Here is a 22,138-nt window from a genome sequence, read left to right as displayed (position 1 = left end):
AGGGTGTAACAGGCAAAGTATGCATCAGGTATGATGGTTGGAGTTGGAGATTTTGTCCACCTGCAAACACTTTGCAGACTAAAATAAAATATTGTTCATTGGGTGCTCTGTTCAGAGTGAGAGGGTTCTGCCATGCCGTGCCATTCTGGGGTAATACCTGTGCAGTATCCATTTTACACTCTAGTTTCTAGAGCCTGGGGTAGATGAGACTGTCACACTTGTTTCAATTCTTGTTATTTTAGGCCTTTAATTCGGAAACGGATAACTTTAAGCTGGCCTACGGAGGGCACCAATACCATGCAAGCTGTGCAAATTTCTGGATCAACTGTGTGGAGCCAAAGCCTCCAGGTCTCATTTTGCCAGACCTGCTCTGAAAGCAGTTGCACTGAAGATGGAGTATCGGGTCTAATAATGCAGGGCACTTGGGGTAAATCGTGTGGTAGGGTAAGTGGAAGGGCTTGAGGCGTGGTTAGTGTTTGCAATGTTTCGGTTTGATTTTTGTACCATAACGGGTTAAAGCCACTGTTGCATACAAATTGCTTGTGAAGAATTTCACTTGAAATGGCCAGTGTTTCAGAAATAACCAGAAAAAAATGTAGTGTGGCAAAAAATGCGGCATTTCAGTCTTTCTCAAGATGAAAGCGGGCTAGTCTTTGTAACAAACCAGTCTGCTAACCAAGTGCATAAATCTCTGAGAGAGGACAGTACCTAGCTTCCAAGAAAAACTGAAATGCTTACACTGATTTGCATAGAAGTGACCACTTAAATACTTGAAGTACGTATTTGCAAACAAATCTTTTCTTTAATGTTTTTGGTATATGGACCATGATGTTTTTCTTTAAATATTTGCTACTATACTATTACAATGCATACAATGCACGAGTCACAGTAACTTTAAGGCAAAATGAATTATGGGCTTAGAAGGAATGTGACTGTGGAGAGTCATTGTATATTTATACTTCCACTGTTCTGTATTGTAAATTATACTGTATTCCTATGCATAGGTGGTTAGTGCTGGGGGATAAGGACTTGGAAAAATTTTTTAAATTTTCCCTATCATATCTGGATTCTTTAATATAGGCAGCTGGATTTTAAAACTTGTAGTCTTGGCTACTCTGTTGTAAATATAGACAAACTCCTTCCTTGGACTTGTCCTGAACTACAGGTATGATTTGTTATGTTTCACCTGACCCTTCGGTACTTGTGTGGCTGCATCACTGTTGAAAATTGGACTCCACTGATACAGCATGTCTGCTCCTCTCTCTCTATTACCTTTTTTGTACGTTAATGTGATTTTCGTGATGGGATGCCTGCGTGTTACTTGTGCAGTCTAGTGCTATCTGTAATAATGTATTTCTCTGACTTAGACCTGGCAGCACGAGATGGCCCTTAGCTCCTGCCCCAGATGGGTGTGATTTAGCAGTGGAAGTTGGTGGTCTTAAGCAGGCTATTTTTTGAAGCAGGGTATTGCACACCTGATGTTTTGTTGCTTATGGTAGGTACACCTATCTGGACAGAAGGAGGTCAGTATAAGAGACTATCACAAAATGTTAACCCGTACATCTAAAGTACCTGATTCTCTCTTCAGATACAATATCCAGACGACAGTGCAGTCAGCTGTAGTGCTATTTATGGAATTTTAAACCTAGTGGGAGCTTCATGGCATTATTATAAAGAGCCTTATCACTATACAGTCTCAGTGTGCAGTGAATGAAGTGGGGTGTATATCCCATCGGGTACAACTTGCTTCTTAATTCTTTGACTTAGATTTCTCAGATCTCTAGAAAATCTCCCTTCTCTCCAAAGATATCAACAGCTTTTCCAAGCTAATCTTACCTCCATTATAAGTAGCTGACACTGACCAGTGGTTATTTGCTGAAATACAAATTACAATGAGGAAAAATTATGCTTTGTGTTTAAAAAAAAAAAAGGCTTGGTTATACTAAACTATTAATTATACCACATGAAAGAATCTTGGCTAATAGGAGTGCTAGGTGTCTGGCCCCTTACTTACACGAATTAAAATAAATCTTGCTGCCTGAAATTAGTTCATTCATAAAATAAGCAACTTGTGCCTCCAGTCGCAAGCTCGAGCTAATCAAGTGGTAGGTTTTCCATAGTGTGACAGTGACTGCCTGCCTTCTGTTGCCCAGTAATTATCAAGAAAAGGCCAGTCACTCATTGCTTGCTCTCTATTTCATTTATTAGGTGTGAAATAGTTACAGCAGTCAGCACCATAGCTTTTGACCACATAGGTTGTTTTCCGTCATAATTAGGGGCTGCTGTATACATCACCAGTGCAAGTATTCCCACTGATGTTTGGGGTCTACTCAGCGCAGTAAGCCAGCGCTCACTTTTGCATCCTGAATTACAGAAGCACTTAAGCATTGTCTGACTTCAAGCGAATGCCTCGTCTTGCTGCTAGCAAGGGGACTTCTCAAGTGGTTTTGAGTATCTGGCTGATGCAAAGGCTTATGCTTGTGAAATGCTAGATTGGGAAAAGGGAGTTTATTGTTAGCATGGGTTTCCACCACAGTTCCTGAACACTTAGCTAGATAGGATTTTTTTTTTCCTAATTAAAAGAGAATGCCACAAATAAAAGAGGCCACAATGTGAAACTTACAGCAGCCGGTATTTCAAATACAGTACCAGCTGCATCGTCATAAAAGCATTTTTCAGTGATGTTTTTCTTGTACTTGTTAAGCAAGTAAGTTCCCTGTCTAAGATGTATCCAGCGTGTCTTTTGGCCCACAAAAATAAGGAATTGACATTTACAATTATAATTGCAGCAGAGCTTGCTGAAGTATGACACTACTGCTCGCTTGCTCCCTACAGAAGGGAAAGCAGCAGGCAATAGTACTGCATTTGTGGCAAGTAGAAAGCGTTCTTCTGAACCGAACACCTTTACGTCATGGGAATACACCAAATGTTTTGCATGTAGATACCCTCGATAAAGGCGTTACACAATGAGGATCATCTCACTTACATATCCTAGTCATTAAAATGACTCACTGTTGCATTCAGCATCTTCTCAGATATGTTACCAGCCAAAGCCCAGTGTCCTTGCAATCTGTATCCAAGGTTACAGTATTTTCTACAGTGCGTTGTGACAGACCATGTTCCCCTGCTTCCTTTGCATACAGGCTAATGGACACGCTGCCTTTCGCTTTGGTTGTGTTGAATTTCATAAATGTAACTCCTTTTTCTGCATGTATCTTTCGCTAGAAAAGAGAAACGGGATTTTCTTTTTTTTTTTTTAAATGTATGTGTTCTCTGGAGCTGCCTTGGGATTACCTATGGAAAGTGATTTTTCGATATATTTGTGTATACTTGGAATTCTAAGAGATTGTTCGCTCTGTTATTTAATGTATATATCGCTTTACCCAGTTGTATTCCTGACGCTTCTTTGCTATCTTCGTGTGTTGCAGTTTTTCCTTGGTGGCAGGAGTGCTGGGGAGCGAACAGACCGCTCCAGCCTATTCCCCTGCCCATCCGTTGCCGTGTTTTGGTTTGAGTATCTCCCCAAGCTTGCTGACCCGTGTTGGCTGTAGCCGCTTGGAGGTTATTTGTGGCGTGGGAATTGTTAACGTTCTGCACTTGACCGTTCTGCTGACTTCCCCTCCCTGGCAGCAGCTTCTCTTCACCTGGGTTTGTTTTGAGCAGCTCCTTCCTTGAAATTTGTGCAGTATACGTGAAGTGATAGTAAGTTCAACCTAAGGTTGAGAAGAAGCTTGTGAAAACCCAAGGAATGCTCTGATTTCTAGTTAGTTACATGTTGGATTAATTAAACTTGAAACAAAACCTGCCTTTTCAATAAAAGCTGCTATTGTACAAACTACTTTTTCTGAAAGATTTTTTTTTTCCTTTCTCTCTGGATCTGTATTTAATTCCAGTTCTGAATATTAAAATATAAATGTCATAATTTTATGAAGAAAAGTGGTCAGAAAACTTCTCTTTGTATTGTGATTCTTTATTCTGCCCTCTGGGCGAATGTTATTTCGTTTCTAGAAGTGGTTTTGTGATTAGTAGTTGGAACTGTTTCGGTTTGTGCTATGCTGGAGTCACTGCTGATATTTTAAATCCAATGAGAATAAGTGTTATTAATGGACTTTAGTACACTGTTTACTCCCCTAATTCTTGCAATGATTTATAAATCCTTTGTTGAGATTCAAACCTTGTATTCAATAAAGAGCTCATTTCATATCTGACCAACCTGTGAAGTGGCTTGTTCCAGGAAGCAGCTAGAAAAAAATGCTTTTGCTGCTTGCTGGTACCCGAAGGTTGTCATCTCTGGTACGAGCTCCGCAGGCGCTGGCCTGGGGGGTCTCCTCCTCAGAAATACATGGGCAGGGTGACATCTTCCTTCCCGTGGCTCGGGAGAAGCCTTGAAAGGTTGACAAAAAGGGCCTTAAACGTAATGAAGCTGTGTAAGTGAAACCACCTTTGTGGCTAGTATTTGAAAGATGTCTCACCAAATAACATATAAGATATTCTTCAAGCAATTAAGATATCGACCATTTGGAAGAGCCTGTAGGGAGCAGGAAGAATGATCTTCCCCTCAAATCCAGCTGGTGTGCTTACAGCAATCCAGAGTTAAACTGTGGCTCGCCCTCTTCTTTGGTTTCTATAGATTTGAAGATGCATGAAAAACTGGGTTTTGAGGGGGGGAAAAACACTCATGTAAAACATCTTTTGTTGGAATGAACACAAGAGGAATTTTGCAAAGAAATACCTACAAGTATTAATACCATTGCACTTATCCATAATATTATCTCTAATGGGTATTTCAGGTGAATTCTTTATTTCCTAATGTGCTTTATTAGGCAATTACATTTTTTATAGGTCTAACTTTCCCTTTTGTTTAAAAGTCAGTCTTGATGCTTTCTTGGCTGAACATTAGTATCTTCCCCCTCCCCTCGGTACTAGGGCAGTGCATGTATAAAGTCTATATAATAATTCAAAGTGGAGAATCTTTACCTTCCAGTTTTTATATAGAAAATGCTGTTAAATTATACATAGCCCATTTTTTAGGTAAAGTTTAATTTTGCTAGCAGATTTCAGGTTTTAGTATTTTTTTCCCTTTGAAATGTCATGCTTTCAGAATGTCTCCAGCCTAATGATTAGTCTTGATTTTTAATCTCTAGTTCCTTTTCTTACTTACCATTTGCCTGGTTGCCATTTAACTCATGATAAAAATAGAGAGATGAGTAGAATGGATTTTTTTAAAATGGACAGTCAGTCTCTTATGTCTGTTTGTTTGTCACTGAAACCGGGACACAACTGTGAAACCTGAACTGCACACAGCTGATGGCAAAATTCATTTTTATTTCAGTGGGCCAAAACTTTGTTCTCGCTCATCTGCAAAAGCAGGAGGAGACCTCGCTCTGCCAGCACAGGGCTGCACTTTGTACTGGTGATACTGAAGGACACCGAGACCCATGTGTTGGTATTGTTGGAAAAACTGGTGTTGAAGTATTTGGGGTTTTTTATGTGCGGTTTTGTCTTAAGTGCATCCTGGATAACAGATGAAGGAAGGGTTTGCAGGGGGAATGGGGGCAATATATATGTGCGTGCAGGAAACTTTTGGGCTTTGGATGCCCTTGCAATGTTGAGGAATTTGCAGTAACTCCTTTCATAGCGGTGTCTCCGTGCGCAGGTTTGGCATTAACGAAGCTATGGCCAACCTCGTGACTTCCATGCCCGTAGGGGTTGAGAGAGCTCTCTTGTGCCCGCGTGCCACCAAGCCCCCCCAGTAAGTGGCCTTGGGCCTAATTTGGAGTCTGTGAACTCCTACAGCAGTCCTCGCTGACCTTGTGGACCTCTAACTGGAGCCTGGAAATTACAGAGCACCGTTTCCTTCCCCTGGTGAGTATAAGAAAGTGGCATTTGCCCAGTCTGGTAAAACTCCTATCTCTGTGGTAAATTTGAAAATTCTGGGTCAGAGCCGGTCAAAGCCTCTGTATCAAATTCACTCTGATCTAGACTTTTATTCCAACCAGATCTGGTTTTACTCATGATCCACATGAGGTTGAGGCCATTTGTGCAGTTTTGTATCAGCGATAACAGTATTTCAGCCCTTGTGGCTTTTAGTCTGGGGAAACCAGAAACCTACTTGTGCTGCAATCCTCAACCAGTGTGGTTCAGCTTGGAGAAAAACTTTAACCACGTCTACTGTTCCTTAAAACCTCAGCTGTTCAGCTAGGATTTCAGAAGATAAAAATTTTGAAATAGCCAAATTAAATGCCTGGCTTTTGTGATGAGGACCAGGAATTGCAGGACACCTGGACGGATTGTAAACTGATTAGCCAAGTGATGGGAACAGATCACAGTATTTTTCTCAAGACTGAGGTCCAGATTTGTTTAAAGCCACTGCTCAGTATTACACCATGTTCTCGCAGTTACTTGAGACACATTAGCACAGTCCTGAATAGGAAACCAACACATGTTCTTGTTTAATCTTTATTGATTTTTTTTTTTTTTTTTACAAGTATAGAATCTCATTTAAATCAGATAGCTATCTCGGCATCCAGCAATCTGCGTATTCCTCCTTCAGAGATGCAACAGAGGACACAAATGTCTCATCGAGGAATGGACTTGCCTTGCTGTCCTGGTGGTCCAGTTACGCTTCAACAAAACCAGTCCCTTCCCATCTGCAGGGAGAGGAGCGACGTCCAGGAGGCAGTGGCTACGCCACAGAAAGGCTTCTCCCACGTCTCCGGTTGGAATCGTTCTTGTCACACACAGAACAAGGCAAAGCCTTCTCCGTTAAAGCCATCCTTGTCCGGGAGGTTGAACAGATCGCCATTTTGCGCAGAATAATTCTAGAATGCAGCATAACCTTAAGGACATAATGAAGTGATTTAGAAATGGGCTAAGGCAGATCACGACCATACTTAGAGCTAAGTAATCAAGCGGATTTACCTACTTCCAATTTACTGGTTGATTGAATATTAGAAAACACAGCCCAGCCCCTTTGGAAGGTGGCCATGCACACACAAGTTTCCTAAACATGTCTTTGGCTGTCCAGTGCGGGGAGGGTTAACCTCTCGCTTCGGTCTTGAGCCACATTTGGACAAGATCTCTGTTTACTTTCCACCCACAAAAAACACCAGCATTTTTCAGTAGTGTAAGTGTGTTCCAGGACTATTGCCCTGGCATGGAATGAGTGAAAAAGGATCTTGTATTTATTTGATTTGAATTATTCAAATTTTATTTTACTTGTGGCCGACACGGACTGACTTCACTCTTTTTTTTTTTTTTTTTTTTTTTTTTTTTTTAACTTTTAATACAGATTAAGAGCTGACTAAAGATCTCAAACACTATATACTGAGAGTCACTACGGATGTTAAAGAAAACACCAGCACTAGCACCACAACCCTGCACGCCTGCCTTCCTGGCTCTTGAAAAACCCAGGGCTGTACAGTAGGACCTCGCTCGTTCTGTGCTAGTGCCGCTCCCTAGCCACTACAGGATTTTGCAAGGAAGCAAACAAGCTATTAACGAAATATCCAGGCTACCGCATCACAAAGCGCACTTTGTTCATTAACTCTGCCAAATGCCTTTTAGGCCTTTCCTCATAGGATACTAATAAACTGACTAAAAAAGGGAGGGAGGCTTTATGAAAGGAAGAAACTTATAAGGAGACCTCATTCTGCTAAATCAGAGAAATGCGGATGGGGGAATCCCTGTAGAGAGAAATGCTTTGAAGGGAATTGTTGGCCTTGCAGGTTAGTGAGGTGAGAATTAGTTGAGGTTCTGCTGTATGGTAAAGAACCAAAGTTGGCTGTAGAAGGAGAAGGGAATGTCTCCAGTCTGGTCGACTCAGAACAGCTCGTCCCTTCTGTTGTGCTTCCTGTCTGCAGTCACATTAAATTCCCCAGTAAGGCATCAGGGGTCTCCTCTCTCTCTCGTAAACGTCTGGGATGATGCCATATGGTGTCTGTACCATTTTAACCGTCGTCTTCCCAAAGAGCTTCCTCTCGTAGTCTATCAGTTGCCTCCAGAAGCCCACGTTGGGGCGTATAACAGGGCGTCTCGATTTGACCCAGTTGTATGCCTCAAAGAGGGACACCTTATGGTACTTCATCAGGTAGGCGATGCAGAGGGTGGCCGACCTGCTCACGCCGGCGGCACAATGGACTAAGGTGGCCCCGTGCTTCCGCGCCACGCTGTTTATCTTGTCGGCGACGCTGTCGAAGTACAGGGAGATGGGGGCGTTGGGCATGTCAGCCAAAGGCACTTTCACGTATTCAAACTGGGGCCAGTTAAAATTGGGAATCTCGATGGTCGCATTGATGATGCAGGTGATTCCCCGGGAGAGGAGCAGGTGCCGGTTGGAGGCGACGCTGCCCCGGCTCAGGTACAGCGAGGGGGTGATTTGGGCGATGCCCCCAAGGGCACCTTCAGAAAGCATTCGTGGAGCCATCAGAGTTCTCGGTAAGGAGTTGTGGCTTCTGGAGGTCATGGAGGATCTTGGCACTCACGCTTCCATTATGGGAAGAGATCCAACGGGATCTTCAGCCAAGGGAAGGATTGTCTGGCCCGGTGGTGCTAGGACAGCAAGAGCTTCCTCCGCTTAGTCACTGCAAAACACAAGCAACTCCACATGAGTGGGACAGCTGTCCGATGAGACCGTGTCTATGCAAGAGAACAGGAAAACCCAACTCACCCTGCTGTGGCCTGGACAACCTCCTACTGGCAAACCTCCGTGGGGTAAGGTGGTTCTGGGTTTGCACAGTGCTTATTACCACGGGGCCCCTAGGCATTGCCTGGACAGATATTAAGCAAAAAAAATCTTCCAGCCTAATTAGCTCCAATTACTTGTCGAGGGTTTAGGCAGCCTACCTGTGGGCCCGGACAGCATTTCACCGGGATTAGCACGTGGAAGATTAGCTATGCCTCTCCCATGCTCAAAAACAGCAACTTCACAACTGGCCGGAGTCCAAAGGGATGGTGAGAAACAGCTCACTCGGGCTGGATGCAGATGCCAGCAATTTAGATTACCCTGCCCTCTCCCCAATGCCACCCTTCTCCTTTTTTAGGTATGTGAAAGGCCCTGCCAAAGTACATCAACAGAGGAAGGTTGCTCATTAGAAAAGGCAGTGAGTCATGTCCATCCAGATCAGTCATCGGCTCTCATCTAGGCAGGGGAAGTGTGGAAAGAGTGACCTGGTTATGTCAGAAGCTGGGAGTAAAACCGAAGCAGAGGCTGGGACAAGGGAGGCTCTTTTCCTGCTGCTTTAATGACTGACTAATGCTTTGGAGAATGACACGCTCTGCGAAGGCTTGGCTTCGCCTGCGTAAACCACGCATCCCCGGCTGCCTCCGCTGTGGCTCCCGGGAAGGACCCCTGCTTTTATTTCCCCTACTTCTTTAGGACTTCTCTGAAGCCAGTGGAGAAGCTGCAAGCAAGAGGACGAGCCCCGGCACATTAATAATTTGCCAGTCCCTTTTAGCTGTGCGTTCTCTAACTAGAGACGGGCCGCGGGAGAGGCTCCGGTCCGCGCGGGCTGGGGACTCCCTGCTCTGCCCAGGTACGTCTGAGCCCACCAAAGTGTCACTGGGCACCGTGGGGAGGGGATCTGGGGAATGCTCAGTGCCTTGGGTGAGAGGGTGTCTGTCCCTCCAGCAGTTAACTCTCCCGGCCAGAGAGTCCTCAAAGGGCTGAGAGACCCCGACTGTGGCTTCCCTGGCCCTGGCTCGACAGTGCAGCCATCTGCATCCCGCGCTCCGGGAAACACCGGCAGGTCTCAGCAGTGGCTGGTAATGCTGGCAGCGGATTTTTGGCATGGCTTTGCAGTACGGTAACTTAATGAGCATAACACAGTCTCCTCTGTGGCTTGTTCCCTGCTGGCAGCTACTTGAGCAGCTCCTGAAACCAGGGGCCCAAAGTGCTGGTGCTGCAAGAGTTCATGCCCCAACAAGATTCTTGCTGCAGCTGTGAGTGCTCGGCTTCCCCTGCGGACACCCCCACTGCAGTCACCCAGCTGGAGCAGCAATGAAAGGCATGTTTTTTTCAAAGGAATAAAGTCCTTTGAGCAGGGGAAATCTCTGCTCTCCAGTACCCGTTACTGACAATGCAAAGGATTCAGGCACTTACGCTCAGTAACAAACTGTCCTCCTCCAAATCACCGACCGGCACACGGATGCTGTGGGCTGCTGAAGCTGGGATGTCTCATAGAGCGTGTCCAACGCTGAGCTGGGGAGAGAAGAGAGCATGGGCTTTACTGGGATCTGTGCTGGACCCAAACAGGACACCAGGCAGCCTCCTCCGCTGAGGTACATTTAAGCCACCCAATTTAGGTGGTTGTCCAAGAATGGAGAGGGAGGACTACGGCTTCCCTGCCCGCTCCCCTGGGAGAGACGGAGGCCTTCGGAAGGCACTTGCTGCCGGCAGCGTAATGCCACCAATTGCTGCCAACACAGCATTCAAAATCAGGGTAGGCCCAGAGGAATCTGAGGCTGGCACAAAAGTCATGACTCAAAAAAAAAAAATTAAATAGTTTAAGTAATTAATTTGCTCTAACATCTCCTTTAGCATCCGCCAAGACGCTCGCCTAGTCCCAGACAGCTGGTGCAGGTCTGCGTTTCTTCCGACGGTGCCTAAAGCACACTCCTGGGAGCCTTTCTGCCGGGGCTCTGCTACCTGGTCCTGTTCCCCGAGGCACTGCTGGAATTACAGGGGCAAACGAGAAGGGGCAGAGCTGGTGCCATGAGCCACAGCATCTTGCTCCTGGAAAGCGGAGGATGGGGACAGCATCCCTTTCTTTTATTTCTCCACTCAGACCAGAAATAAGACAAGTCACCAAAGTGAAGCAGCTGCCTGTTGGGAAACGCTGCCGGACGATGGGAGAGGGAGAGTAATGTCTGCGCCCCCCCCAAAATGGCTCTGAGCAAGGCAGACCCTCCCTGCTTTACCACAGCTCATCCGTGGGCCATTTCCAGCACAGCGGGGCTGACAGCGAGGGGCCGGTGGCTGCTCTGTGCCCCCTCCCCAGGGCAGGGGAATGTGGAGGGAGAGATGAGGAAAGGACTCGCTTTCCCCCGCGCGTGGCTTTACCACGACGAAGGAACCGTTTGCTGAGCTCCGGAGGGGGACTGAGGCGGAAAGGGGCTGGCTTGGCTTTGGAGATGGGGGTCAGAGAAGGGAGGGCTGCCGTGGCCGGTGGGTCTCGGCGCTTCGGTCGGGCTGTGCAGCACGACGGCTGGCCGGGGAGGCTTCGCACGGAGAGGCCGGTTCTGGCACGGCAACGGCACAGGGCTGCCGGGAGGCAGGGCGGGCTGGGAGGCTCTGGCAGGCGTTGGGGAGTTGAGACAAGTCGGCCGGAGGCCAAACGACAAACCCAAACGGGATTTTTTTTTTTTTTTTAAACACCGCGCCGCCCTTGAAGATGGCTGGGAAACGTTAGCAGAGGGCGATCCGCAAACGCGCGGCGGGAGAGGCCGAGGGGTGCTGCTGCCGCACCTCTTGGGAGCAGGGCAGCAGTGTCCTGGCTTCGATCCCGCAGACCGGGGCACCCACATCTCTGCCCCCACGGGGGCCCGTGGGGCTGCTTGGGGTCAAGCACGCTCGCCTGCCCCACGTCCACGCTTGCCGCACCTGGGATCCAGCTGCTTCCCGGCGGGGGGACTCGGAGCGCTCCTCGGGGCGGTTTGGGAAGGGCTTTGCTGCTTTCCATAAAGTGGTTCCTCTTTGCAGGCAGCAACTTATCTGGATGTTTGCATGTGACAGGCTGGGCTCGCTCTGCAAACTCCGAGGCCGGCGGGCTGGCAGCAAGCTGCCTGCGTGCAGCCTGCTCCCGAGCAGCCACCCGAGACGGCATCGCATGGCAGCCGAGACGGACGGTCAGTCCGATGGGATGCGCTGGTCCCCCGGGAAGAGAGGAGCAGCTCAAGGAAGGCGCCTGCCTGTCCCACCTCTGCCCGCTGTCCGCAGCAGTTGGGGAACGGGGTGGATTTTGGGGCCAGCTGGGAACGCAGGTGGGTGCCCACAGTCCCGTGTCCCAGTTTACACGCCACTTCTCCGGGGCTCCAAATGGCTGACACCCAGCAGCACTGCCTCTGCTCGAACCAGAACGGCTCTCCTCCAGAAAGAGTTAATGTTTTGGAGATTAATTCTTTATATAAGTGAGAGATAAGACTGCTGTGCTCGTCAGACCAAATGCCCGGTAGCCGAGGATGCTGCCCGGCCGGCTGGGGCAGGAGCAGATGCTGGGGGGGGGGAAAGCCACCAAGGGAGAGGGGCAGATGCCAGCATCCCTTCCCGCGTTCCACGGCTCTCGCAGCAGGAGCTGGCTGGGATGCCACCGACTGCGACATGCTGTCTCAGGCATGTGACAAAGCCACGGTCCTCCTGCCCACACATACCAGGCTGAGCAGCTGCCGGCTTGCAGGGAGCCTGAAAATGAAAGGGGCCTCGTCTGCCTCGGATGGCAGAGGCTGCCTGCTGGCTGCGGTGCCTTTGGCTGACGATTAGGAGCTACCACCAGGCTTGCAGGTGTGAGTCCTTATCTGTCCTGATAGCTGCACCTTCTCCTAACCCTCCTGCCTGGCCCCAGCCAGCTTCAGACAAAGGCTCGCCTAAAGTCTGCTGTTTCGCTCCCGTGAAACTCCATTTGCCTTTCTCAACGCGCCCGCTTTATCCTGCCGCGTCCCTGCTGTAATCCAACACTGTTGCTCTTCATGCGGTAGTTCCTGTCATTGTGCTGGGGCACAGAGAGAGAGGAAAAGAGTGAAAAGCCTCTTCCCAGACGTTGCTGCGTGCGAAAAAAAAAAGAAAAATAGCTGAAGATTGAATGAGGTGCACACACAGCCCAGCCCTGGCCATGCCACCTGCAAAGGACAGTGGCAGAACAGGCCAGCACAGCAGCAAACAGGCTCCTTGCACGGGCACGGGGAGAGGTGCTGGCTGTGGGTCCAGCCGTGCCTCATTCAGACTCTGCACAGAGGCTGGGAGAGCTGCGCTGATACAGCCAGTTTGCACCATCTCATGCAGAAAAAAAAAAAAAACAAACCAAAAAAACCCACCACATCTCCTCCCATTTCTTCTTGGTTTGTGTTTCTGAGCGGTTGCGTAGGCTGGGGTGGTCACACAAGCCTGAAGTCAGTGTCCTCGGGGTGCTGGAGCCCGTCTCGGGTGGCTCGTCGCCACGCGTCACCCTGTGAAAGGGCCGTGGGCGCTCACCGGCACGCTGCGAGATGGTGCTGGGAGGTGGCGTGGGCTCTTACGCCAAAGGGTCGGAGCCGGGGCTGTCTCTAAAGGAGCGGCTGAAAGGCGCCTTCCAAAGGAGACGGGATGTGGTTGTGGTTTCCCGCAAAGGGCTGAAATTCCCAGAGGGTGCAGCGTGGTCCTTCAGGCAAAAACCAGCTGGTGGTGGGCTAGTAGCAACCAGGTATTCCTGCCTCCGTGTCCTCGTTTGCTCAGCTGACCCCAATTAATGGATTAATTAGTCTTGTAACAGCCCTGACCCACAGCAAATCCCTTTCTAGACTCTCCCTTCGTCTTCCCCGTGCAAAAAGACCAGCTCTCACTATATGCTCACCCCGCTGGGCTGCTGGGGAGGGCTGGCACCCCCCGGGGTGGCAGGGGGTCCCTGGCCCTAGTGACACAGGGGCAGGACCAGCACAGCCTCCTCCCTCCTGGCAGATTGGTGGGTTCTGCCATTTCTCTAATCTGCCTAATCAGGGGTGGGGGAAGCAAGTGGGTAATTACAGCCTGGAGATGACTCTGGTCTTCAAAGCCTCCAGGTCCTCTCCGCACAGCTCCTGGCCCAGCACTGTCCTTGGGTGCAGGTTTATGGAAAGGGGACGCTTCTCCAGCACCCACCGTGACTGGGACCTCATCCTGCATCCGCTGGCTCTCCGCAGACCCACCACTCAGTTAAGTCTGGCTGGCTCGTGTCGGGCACTGGTCTTGTTTCTGCTGTACCTCGAGGCTAAGCTGCGTGGTTCACCTGCGGTCGGGTCTGCTGGGAGAAGGGGCAGGCGCTTTGTCCGTGGTAGCCGCTCCTGTGGAAGGCGGGTGGTGTGTGCCTTTGTGGGGTTGACCAGTTTGACACCGGGTCGTATCCCAACTGGGCTGGATTTCCTGGCTTCAGAGCGGCTTCTCTCCAGGCAAGGGGGTTTCAAAAGCAATACAACAATACTGACCTAATGGTTTGCATAGTGGGTGGTCCGGTCCCTTGGAAAGGTTGTTGCTGGCAATGCTTATGGCTCTGTTCTTCCAAATCCTGCGATAGCTGGAGTTTGTTTCTCTTGCTTTCGTTCCTGGGAACGCAGTCCTGCTAACAAAGGCTGAAATCCCCACAGGAAAGCATTCCTGCTTCCTGGACCTCCTGAGAAAGGCTTGAAAACACCTCTGAAAGCTCAGAAGACAGAGGTAAAGAGGCAGATACTAGTTAAATACACTGCGATCTCTAGGACAGGAGGAGAGAGCCTTGCTTGTTGGTCTCTAGACCGTGAGGTGGCAAGTCTGAGCTTCTGGTTTCTTACTCTGGTGCTGCTAGGTGGTTTTCTCTGATTTTGGGGTTTGGGTTTTTTTATTTTGGGTGGTTTTTTTTAAGGGCTCCTCTGGCTTGAGAGCGGAGGCTGTGACGTGTTCCTGAGAGACTTGAGTCCCTTGCAGTTGGTGTTGGACTGTATGTCAGTAACATGGCAATGTAGCTGGTACCTGGCAGAGGTGAGAGCATCTCCTAGGCCCTTTTTCCCCTGGACCAGGTGAAATTCTGCAGATGTGCAACTTGGTAGCCAGCTCACCGGGTAGGAAGGGACGGCTGGTCCTGCTCCCAGCTTTGCTGCTGCTTGCTGGGTACCCCTGGCTTTCTGGCAGCCGTTCTGCTCCTCTTGCCCTAACACTGCTGGGAGGGCTGTGGCTGAGCAGGGTGGCCCTCGGAGGGGTGCGGAGGGCACGGCCCGAGAGGTACTCGGCAAGTTTTGTGGGTGGGGAGGACCAGGTGAGTCGCAGGTCCTGCTCTGCTGATAGAGCAAAGACACCAAAGCCCCTCGTTTTATCCCCAGATCAACATCTGGGATTCGAAGCAGGTTTGTGGGCTGGGTGTGTGAAATGTCAGTACTGAAGCAAGCCTTCTCCCCCTTCCCAGGAGAGGAAAAGTTATTCATTTTAGAGATGACAAATGCTCTCTAATGCTGCAGTAAAGAGAAGAGTCAATACTGCAGGCGCTGAATGAATGAGCCTGCTCAGGGCTCTTCCTAGCCAGGCTGAACAGCAAATTGCTTCAGAAACGGTACTGGAGAACAGCATTTAAAATAAATTTCAGCAGAGAGAACAAACTGTGGCCGTTCTCAGGGTCAGGTCTTGCTTGTGCTGAGTCCATGGGAGTTTGAAGCGGGCTTGAGGCCGTGGGCAGGCCCGCCTCTCCCGGGCATCACAGCAGCGACCGCAGCTCACCGTTTGCTCCGCTGGGGTTTTTGCTTTCCTGCCTTTGGCTGTCGTGGATGTGCTCCCGAAGCCGTTACAGTCTCCTCTCGGGCGCGTGGTTCAGAGCCATCAGCACACCCTCGTGACGGAAGGGACGAGCAGTTTGGTTTTCAAGCGGAAAAGAAGGAAGGGGAAGCAGGAGGGGATGGTGGAGTGATTCGGGCTGTGACAGAGGATGCTTAGACCGAACCCTGATTGATTCCTGCTTGCAGCCTGCGTTACCCTCTCAGGCGAGCAGAGGATGGAAGCTGGCAGATGTTAAATCAAGACAATAATCTGTCTACCCGAAGCTCTGAGCAGGCCTGGCTGCTCTTGCAGCACACAGCACAAACTGGGTCTCCCACACTTGCAAGAACACACTGGTAACTTCCCCAAGCTTTCGTGGTGCGTTTCAGGCATGACTCCCCTTTACACGAGAAACTCGCAGGGTACGGCTGCAAAGGGTCCCAGGCTTATCCTTGCTCAGTGACCCCAGACCAAACACATTTAGTCCATGAGCACCAAGTCTTGTTTCCCCTGGTATGGCGCTGCCTCCTCCACACACCTGGAATTCAGGCAGCTCCCATGACCTGAGCCAGCTCTCTAGGCTGCAGGGCTGACGAACCCTAATTAGCCTGTCCCAGCCTGCTGTGACGCTGCCTTTGGAGGGGTGACAGCAGACGCTCCTGTGTCACGGCTCGTCTCCCTTCCGTGGGCACGGATGGGATGCCTGGTGCTGTGGGCAGGCTTGGGTAAGGGCAGGACTTTGCAAGCCTCACCCAGCTGCCTCCTACAGCCCGGGAGCAGCATCCTCGCTCCTGCAGCCAGTCTCTGCTCACGCTGCAGGAGCATCGCACCGCCAAGCCTCGGTCTGTGACCAGGCTGCTGAGGTTAATACGCTGAGCAAATTTATGTGGGATTAATGAGCAATTGCAAAATGCGTGGGTAGCTTTGCAGACCATCAGGGCATGCCTTATGGTTGGTGACTTCTAAATCAGCCCAACGGGCCCAGCTGATGAGCTCCTAAATGTCTAGCAGTGCTCTGCCAGACCTTCAGCCCCTCCTCGCTCTGTGAGCCAAAGCCTGGCTCCCTCATGTGCTATTCTCCCAGCGCCAAAGGAGCAGGAAAAAAAAAAAAAAAAAAGGGTGGTGAGGTTTTTTGGAAGGATCCATCTGAGGACGCTTCTTGGCCCATCGGCCAGGGTCCCCGGCTGCCCGCGTTCCTCTCCCAGGCAGGGGGGGCAGCTCCGCTGACTCTTTATGCACGCTACCACTATTTCCTTGGCGAGGCAGCGCAGCCTGCCCACGGGCACGTTACACGCTTCCCTGCTGCGCAGCCGCCCCCTCCTCACCGCCGTGGAGTGGGAACAGGCAGGGCTGCTGCTTCTCCTCTCGACAGCTGGATCCTGCCAGCTGTGAGCAAAACCTCTCGCCACCGGGATTGCTCCCGGCCGGCGTGTGGCGAGACAGGGAGCAGGCGCGGGTGCAACCGAGAGCACGCTGATATTTATAAATTCCTGCATGATACAGCTGCTCTGCTCTGGGGACAAGCTTCCCTCGGCAACCAGCAAGAGGATTTTATGCAAGAAAAACAAACCATCTTTCTTTTTAAAGCAACGTCTGTTATTTCGGAGCCGCCGGCTCTAACGCGCCGTGCTCTGGGTGCCAGTTGCTCGGAGAGAGCGGTGGTGGCACCGGGCTCACCTGCGGGGCCCCAGTACAAGCCAGTAGCGTGGCCACCCGCATCTTGCTTAAACTCTGGTAGGGTGCACGAAACACTCTCTAAAAACCACAATGAAGCCTTGAGGAGGCACGAACTGGATCCTACAGTTGCGTGCGGCCTCAGTTCTGTACTCAGCTGAACACCAAGGGCTGGTTCTGAACCCCGAGCGGAGATATCATCTGTTCTGAAGCGCTACAGCTTTTTTTCAGCACCAGCTGATGGCATCTGGATTGCAGGTGGAGTTTAGAAAAGCTCCCCTGCTCCATCCCCTGCTCCCTGTGTCCGAGTGTGCGTGACCCTGGGGGGATGCTCGGGGAGCAGACCCACGCCTGGCTCCGGCTCCCGGGGTGCTGCAAGATGGAGCCTTGTTTTTCCTGGGGACGTGCCCTGCGCAGTCACAGCTGACAGGAGGGACACAATCTCTTCCTTATTAGCTGAGCAAAACACAGGGACCTGGTGTGTTTGCTCGTGTGTGACCCTGCCGGGACCGAGGCTGCTCGGCTCGCGCCGCAGGGCTCACCCGGGTCTGTGACTCTTGCTTATGTGGCAGGGCTGTGCACTGGGGCAGCAGCTCTGGGCTCTGCCCTGTCCCTGCCGGTCCACCTCAAAACCCATAAAACTGAAGGCAGCTGCAAATTCACTGCAATGTGCCCTGGAAACTGTCCGGTGCTTCCATGCTGGCACTCACCCGGACCTTTTCCAAGGGCACTGCCAATGGGTGCACGCTCTGAATGGAGCCTGACTTCTCTGGATGGGGGGGGGGGGGGTCTCAAAGCCTGGCACTCCTGGTAAATCTGACTGTGACATAGCCCCCGCCGCAGGAATCCCCTGCAGGCAGGCAGGCAGGGGCTGCCCACGCTTTCCAAGGCCGGGCAGTGGTTCGGCACAGGGCAGTAAAAGCAAGAAGCTAGAGCTGAAGGGAGAGCACCGAGAAAGCAGGATGGGAACGGGCTGGTCGGCTGTGCCCGGCCACCCGCCCGCAGCAGCTGTAAGGAATGAGGTCACCTTCTGAGCACATCGATGGGGTTGCTTAGGGTAACAGGAAGGGAGGCCAATTTTAATCAATTAGCTGGAAATCAAGTTTACATGTGGTAGTGAAGGCTTCCCGTGTAAGCAGCACAGGGACAGCACCCCTCGCCTCCTGGTACGTAGCTCTGTCTGCTCAAGGCTTGGTGAAACTGTATTTTGCTCAGCAGAAGGGACACGGACCAAATTCAAGTTTCCTTCGTGAACCGGGACTCCTGCCCCCGTGAGCTGCTGCTGCTCAGCCTCCCCGTGAGGGGAAGGGACCCACAGCCACCCTGCGTACGGTGGGGTGGGATATTATCAACAGAGGGAAAAACTAAGTCTCATCAGTCCAGGTACCCCAGCGTGGCCGGCTGTGGGGCACAGGGCTGGAATGAGCGCAGCGGCACCTGTTGAGCCCTCCTGCTGGGAAACTACAACCTGCCTGATTTTTTTTTTTTTTTTTTTTAAAGTGGGCGAGTAGCTGTGTGAGCCTAGCCCATGAGCTGTAGCGCTGGCACCAGGGAGTGCTCTGCAGGCAGCACCGCCGGGGCAGCCAGCCCCAGCCCTGCGGTGCCCGAGGAAGGGTGGGCAGCACGTTTGCCTTCCAGTTTAAGGCTTTATTCCCAAGCGGCTGGGGAGCCCAGGCTGCTGTTCAAAGGTTTCTCGGCTATTTCCAAGTGCCAGAGCCTTATCTGCTAGATGGTCGCATTTCTGCTTGCATTACAGTTGCTCAGCGTGTCTTTTTTGAAGGGATAAATCAGCATGCGTGCGGTGAGGGTTGCGTACCTGGAGAGGAAAGGGGCTGGGAGAAGCTCCCATGCCTGGTTTAAGGCGTTACTCCCACCTTTTAGGGAAAACCACCCTGGAAGGAAGGTCCTGCAGCGGTGGCAGGAAGCCTGGAAGGCTTTTTGGTTGTGCTGATGAACAGCCTTGTGTGGATGGGTCTGCTGGGGCCAGCGCACGGTGAGCAGGAGCAAAGCTGCTCCCGGTACCCGCTGCCTTGCCCGGATGCCTTTTCCCCCTCCTCATCCCTGACTTCTGCCTGGATGCCCAGATGTGCCACGTGGCTGGTTCCCTGGGACAAAGCTGGTACCGACTCTCAGAACAGAGGTCTGTTTGAGACTTTCTTGTTTAGGCTTCTGCATTTCTTTCCTCCCTCCCGTAACGTCTGGTTTAGACAGAAGATTTATCCCCCACACCCTGTACATTTCTAGCACTCGAGCAGCGTGAGTTCTCTGCCTTTCCAGCTCTGAGATTCCAGCTGGGATCAGGTACTGAATTAAGCCATGCAAATGTCAATATTGCCCTGACCAACAAGGAAGCAGCGCCAGAGCCCAGAGCAGGCATCGCAGAGCAGCGAGGGCTTGGATGAAATCCCTGGGATTTCACCTTTCCTTCTGGAGGAAGGATGGGACGTGCATGCCCCCGTCCGGGACCCAGGCGAGCCCTCGGGGGCAGGAAGGACAGGCAGAGCTGCCTGTTCATACCTTCTAGGCGTAAATCGATTAAAACCTGCTGCATTACTGCTCCCCTCCTGACGTTCACCAGGGTCGCGTTAGCCAAGTCATGGCAGCAGATCTCTGCCGGTGGGGAATGGCACGCGCTCTCCAAACTGGGGACACTTGTTTTTCCTTGCTTGGGAACTGGAGTGCTACAGAGCCCGTCCCAGCCAGCCGGAACGCGGCACGCACCGAGGCGGATGGGGAGGCCTCGGGGAGGAATCTGCTCCCTGCCAGAGCAGGGCCAGCTGATCCGGTGTATGGTAAGGGAAAACAGTGTTTTGTCGGTGCTAATCCCTCCACCATTCCTGTGGCAGTGGCATCAGGGATAAACTGAACTTGCAACATGATATTAGGACATCTGTCAATACTCGGAGCTTCAGAATAAAAGACTCATTTGCTGCCCAGTCGAACAGGTTATAATCCTTCCCAATCTCCCTACAGCCAAATGCCGCTCATTGATTACTAGTGTTGCTCAAAGCAGCTACTTCGGAGCTGAGTCAAGGGCCGCGGCACGCAACCGGTTCGGTTTTGAGGCCGGCCGGCCACAGGCACGCGCCGGGGTTTGCAGGCACCGGGGTGCTCCGCCAGCCGGGGGGGTGCACCCCGACGGGAGGGATGCTCGCTCCGCTCCGGCGCTGCCAGGAGCGCGGTGCGGGCTGAGGGTTGTTTTCCACGTCGAGGAAAACACCCGACCTCCGCGCTCGGCTGTTGCGGTGCGGATCTGAAGCGAGTCGGTCCCTCTCTCCAGCCAGCTTTGCTCGGCGTTTAACCACCCGCGACCGGGTTTTTATTTTTTGCCTTGTCCTGTTCTTTTGGGCACCTTCTGGCCAAGACCCCTTGGGTGCTCAGCACCGTCCCACCGCAGCCAGCACCCTCTCCGGACACCGGATCGCTGTCCCGACCCTGACCCTCGCCACGACCACCGACCGAAGGCCGCGGGGGTTTGCGTCCAGCCCCTCTGTGCGGGTTTTGGGGGGTGGGGGGGGGGCCTGATCCGCTCTCCCAGCGGTACAGCCCCGGCGTGGAAGGGTGGGTGGGCATCCCCCCCCCCACACCCCCTCCGTGGGATGAAGGAGCAGCGCTGCCCCCTCCGCCCGGGCAGACCCGAGGCCACGATGAGGGGCTGGGGGGGGGGGGGGGTCCGGTGGTCTCCCAGGCAGAAGCCCTCCCGGGAAAAAGACACTTGAAGCTCCGTTGCCCAGGACGGAGCCGTAAATAACACCCAAGCAGCATCGGGGCGGCGGGGAAGGCCGGCTGCCGCGGGGGGGGTGGTGTGGGGGGCACGACAACCCCCGCGGCTCCCTCGCCCACCGCCTCCCCTGCCGGCAGAGGCCCGGGCGGGCGCCTCTCCCCCCCCTCCCCGTCCCCACCTCGGCGAGGCCCGCTCTCACCATGGCTCCTCCTCGGCGCTGGCGGCGGCTCCGCGCTTCCCTCCCGGCCGCGGTCCGGCGGGGCAGGACTTGTTCTTTTATCGGTCGGCAGCCGGGCTCCGTCTCCCCCGGCGGGGCTGCCACCTGACCGCGGCGCTGCCGGGGCCGCCCTCCGCCCGCCGAGCGGCGGTTACCAGGCGACGGCGGGGCCCGGCCCGCCCGGCTCTGCCCCCGGGCGGAGGCAGCTGGCGCCCGGCCCAGCCTTAAAGGCGCCGCCGCCGCACCGGGCCGCGGGGGGGGGGGGGGGGGGGAGATGACCGTCTTCGGTGAGGGGGGGACACCCCGTGGGGGTGTGGGGATCAGCGGGGGTCCCCCCGGGAAGGGGGGGGGGCGTGGAGGGGCATGGTGGGGTCTGTGTTAGGGGTGGGAGGTGTCGGGTCCCTGTGGGGACACGGTGGGGTTCCTCTGGGGACGGGGGTGGGGCAGGGTCCGCGTTTGTTAGGGGGTCCCTGTTAGGGATGGGACATGTCGCGTCCCCACGGGGTCCCTGCCAGCCTGTGTGGGGACACGACACGGTGGGGTCCCTTTGGGGACACGGTGGGGTTCCTCTGGGGACGGGGATGTGGCAGGGTCCCTGTTAGGGATGGGACATGTCAAGTCCCCACAGGGAGCCTGCCAGCGTGTGTGGGGACACGGTGGGGTCCCTGTGGGGACACAGTGGGGTTCCTCTGGGGACAAGGATGTGGCAGGGTCCATGGAAGGGCATGGTGGGGTCCCTGTTAGGGATGGGACATGTCGTGTCCCCACAGCATCCCTGCCAGCGTGTGTGGGGACACGGTGGGGTCCCTCTGGGGACACAGTGGGGTTCCTTTGGGGACAGGGATGTGGCAGGGTCCATGGAGGGGCATGGTGGGGTCCCTGTTAGGGATGGGACACGTCATGTCCCTGTGGGGAACCTGCCAGCCTGTGTGGGGACACGGTGGGGTCCCTGTGGGGACATGGTGGTGTTCCTCTGGGGACGGGGATGTGGCAGGGTCCCTGTTTGTTAGGGGGTCCCTGTTAGGGATGGGACATGTTGTGTCCCCACAGGGTCCCTGGCAGAGTGTCTGGGGACACAGTG

The 22,138-nt window shown here is 52.7% G+C and overlaps 2 protein-coding genes across 2 annotated transcripts in view; one reads left to right on the top strand and one right to left on the bottom strand.

Moving 5' to 3' along the window:
- SYNRG (synergin gamma) overlaps nucleotides 1-4,195 on the top strand; it is a 44,781-nt gene extending 40,586 nt beyond the window's left edge. Inside the window, exon 23 of the mRNA XM_075032994.1 lies at nucleotides 243-4,195. Within this exon, the coding sequence (XP_074889095.1) occupies nucleotides 243-374 (132 nt within the window). The 3' untranslated portion in view covers nucleotides 375-4,195. The remainder of the gene's footprint in view (nucleotides 1-242) is intronic.
- Nucleotides 4,196-7,166: 2,971 nt separating this feature from the next.
- Nucleotides 7,167-21,226, bottom strand: DUSP14 (dual specificity phosphatase 14). The gene is made up of 3 exons (XM_075032993.1): nucleotides 21,040-21,226; nucleotides 10,100-10,198; nucleotides 7,167-8,582 (listed from the first exon to the last, which is right to left on the bottom strand). The coding sequence occupies exon 3, from the start codon at nucleotides 8,462-8,464 to the stop codon at nucleotides 7,868-7,870; it is 597 nt and encodes a 198-aa protein (XP_074889094.1). The 5' UTR covers nucleotides 8,465-8,582; nucleotides 10,100-10,198; nucleotides 21,040-21,226; the 3' UTR covers nucleotides 7,167-7,867.
- Between the last annotated feature and the right edge of the window lie 912 nt (nucleotides 21,227-22,138).

The sequence above is a fragment of the Buteo buteo genome, chromosome 7 (genome assembly GCF_964188355.1).
Source record: "Buteo buteo chromosome 7, bButBut1.hap1.1, whole genome shotgun sequence".
Lineage (NCBI taxonomy): Eukaryota > Metazoa > Chordata > Aves > Accipitriformes > Accipitridae > Buteo > Buteo buteo.
Note: the sequence above shows the minus strand (reverse complement) of the source record. Positions and strands in the feature narration are given on the sequence as shown.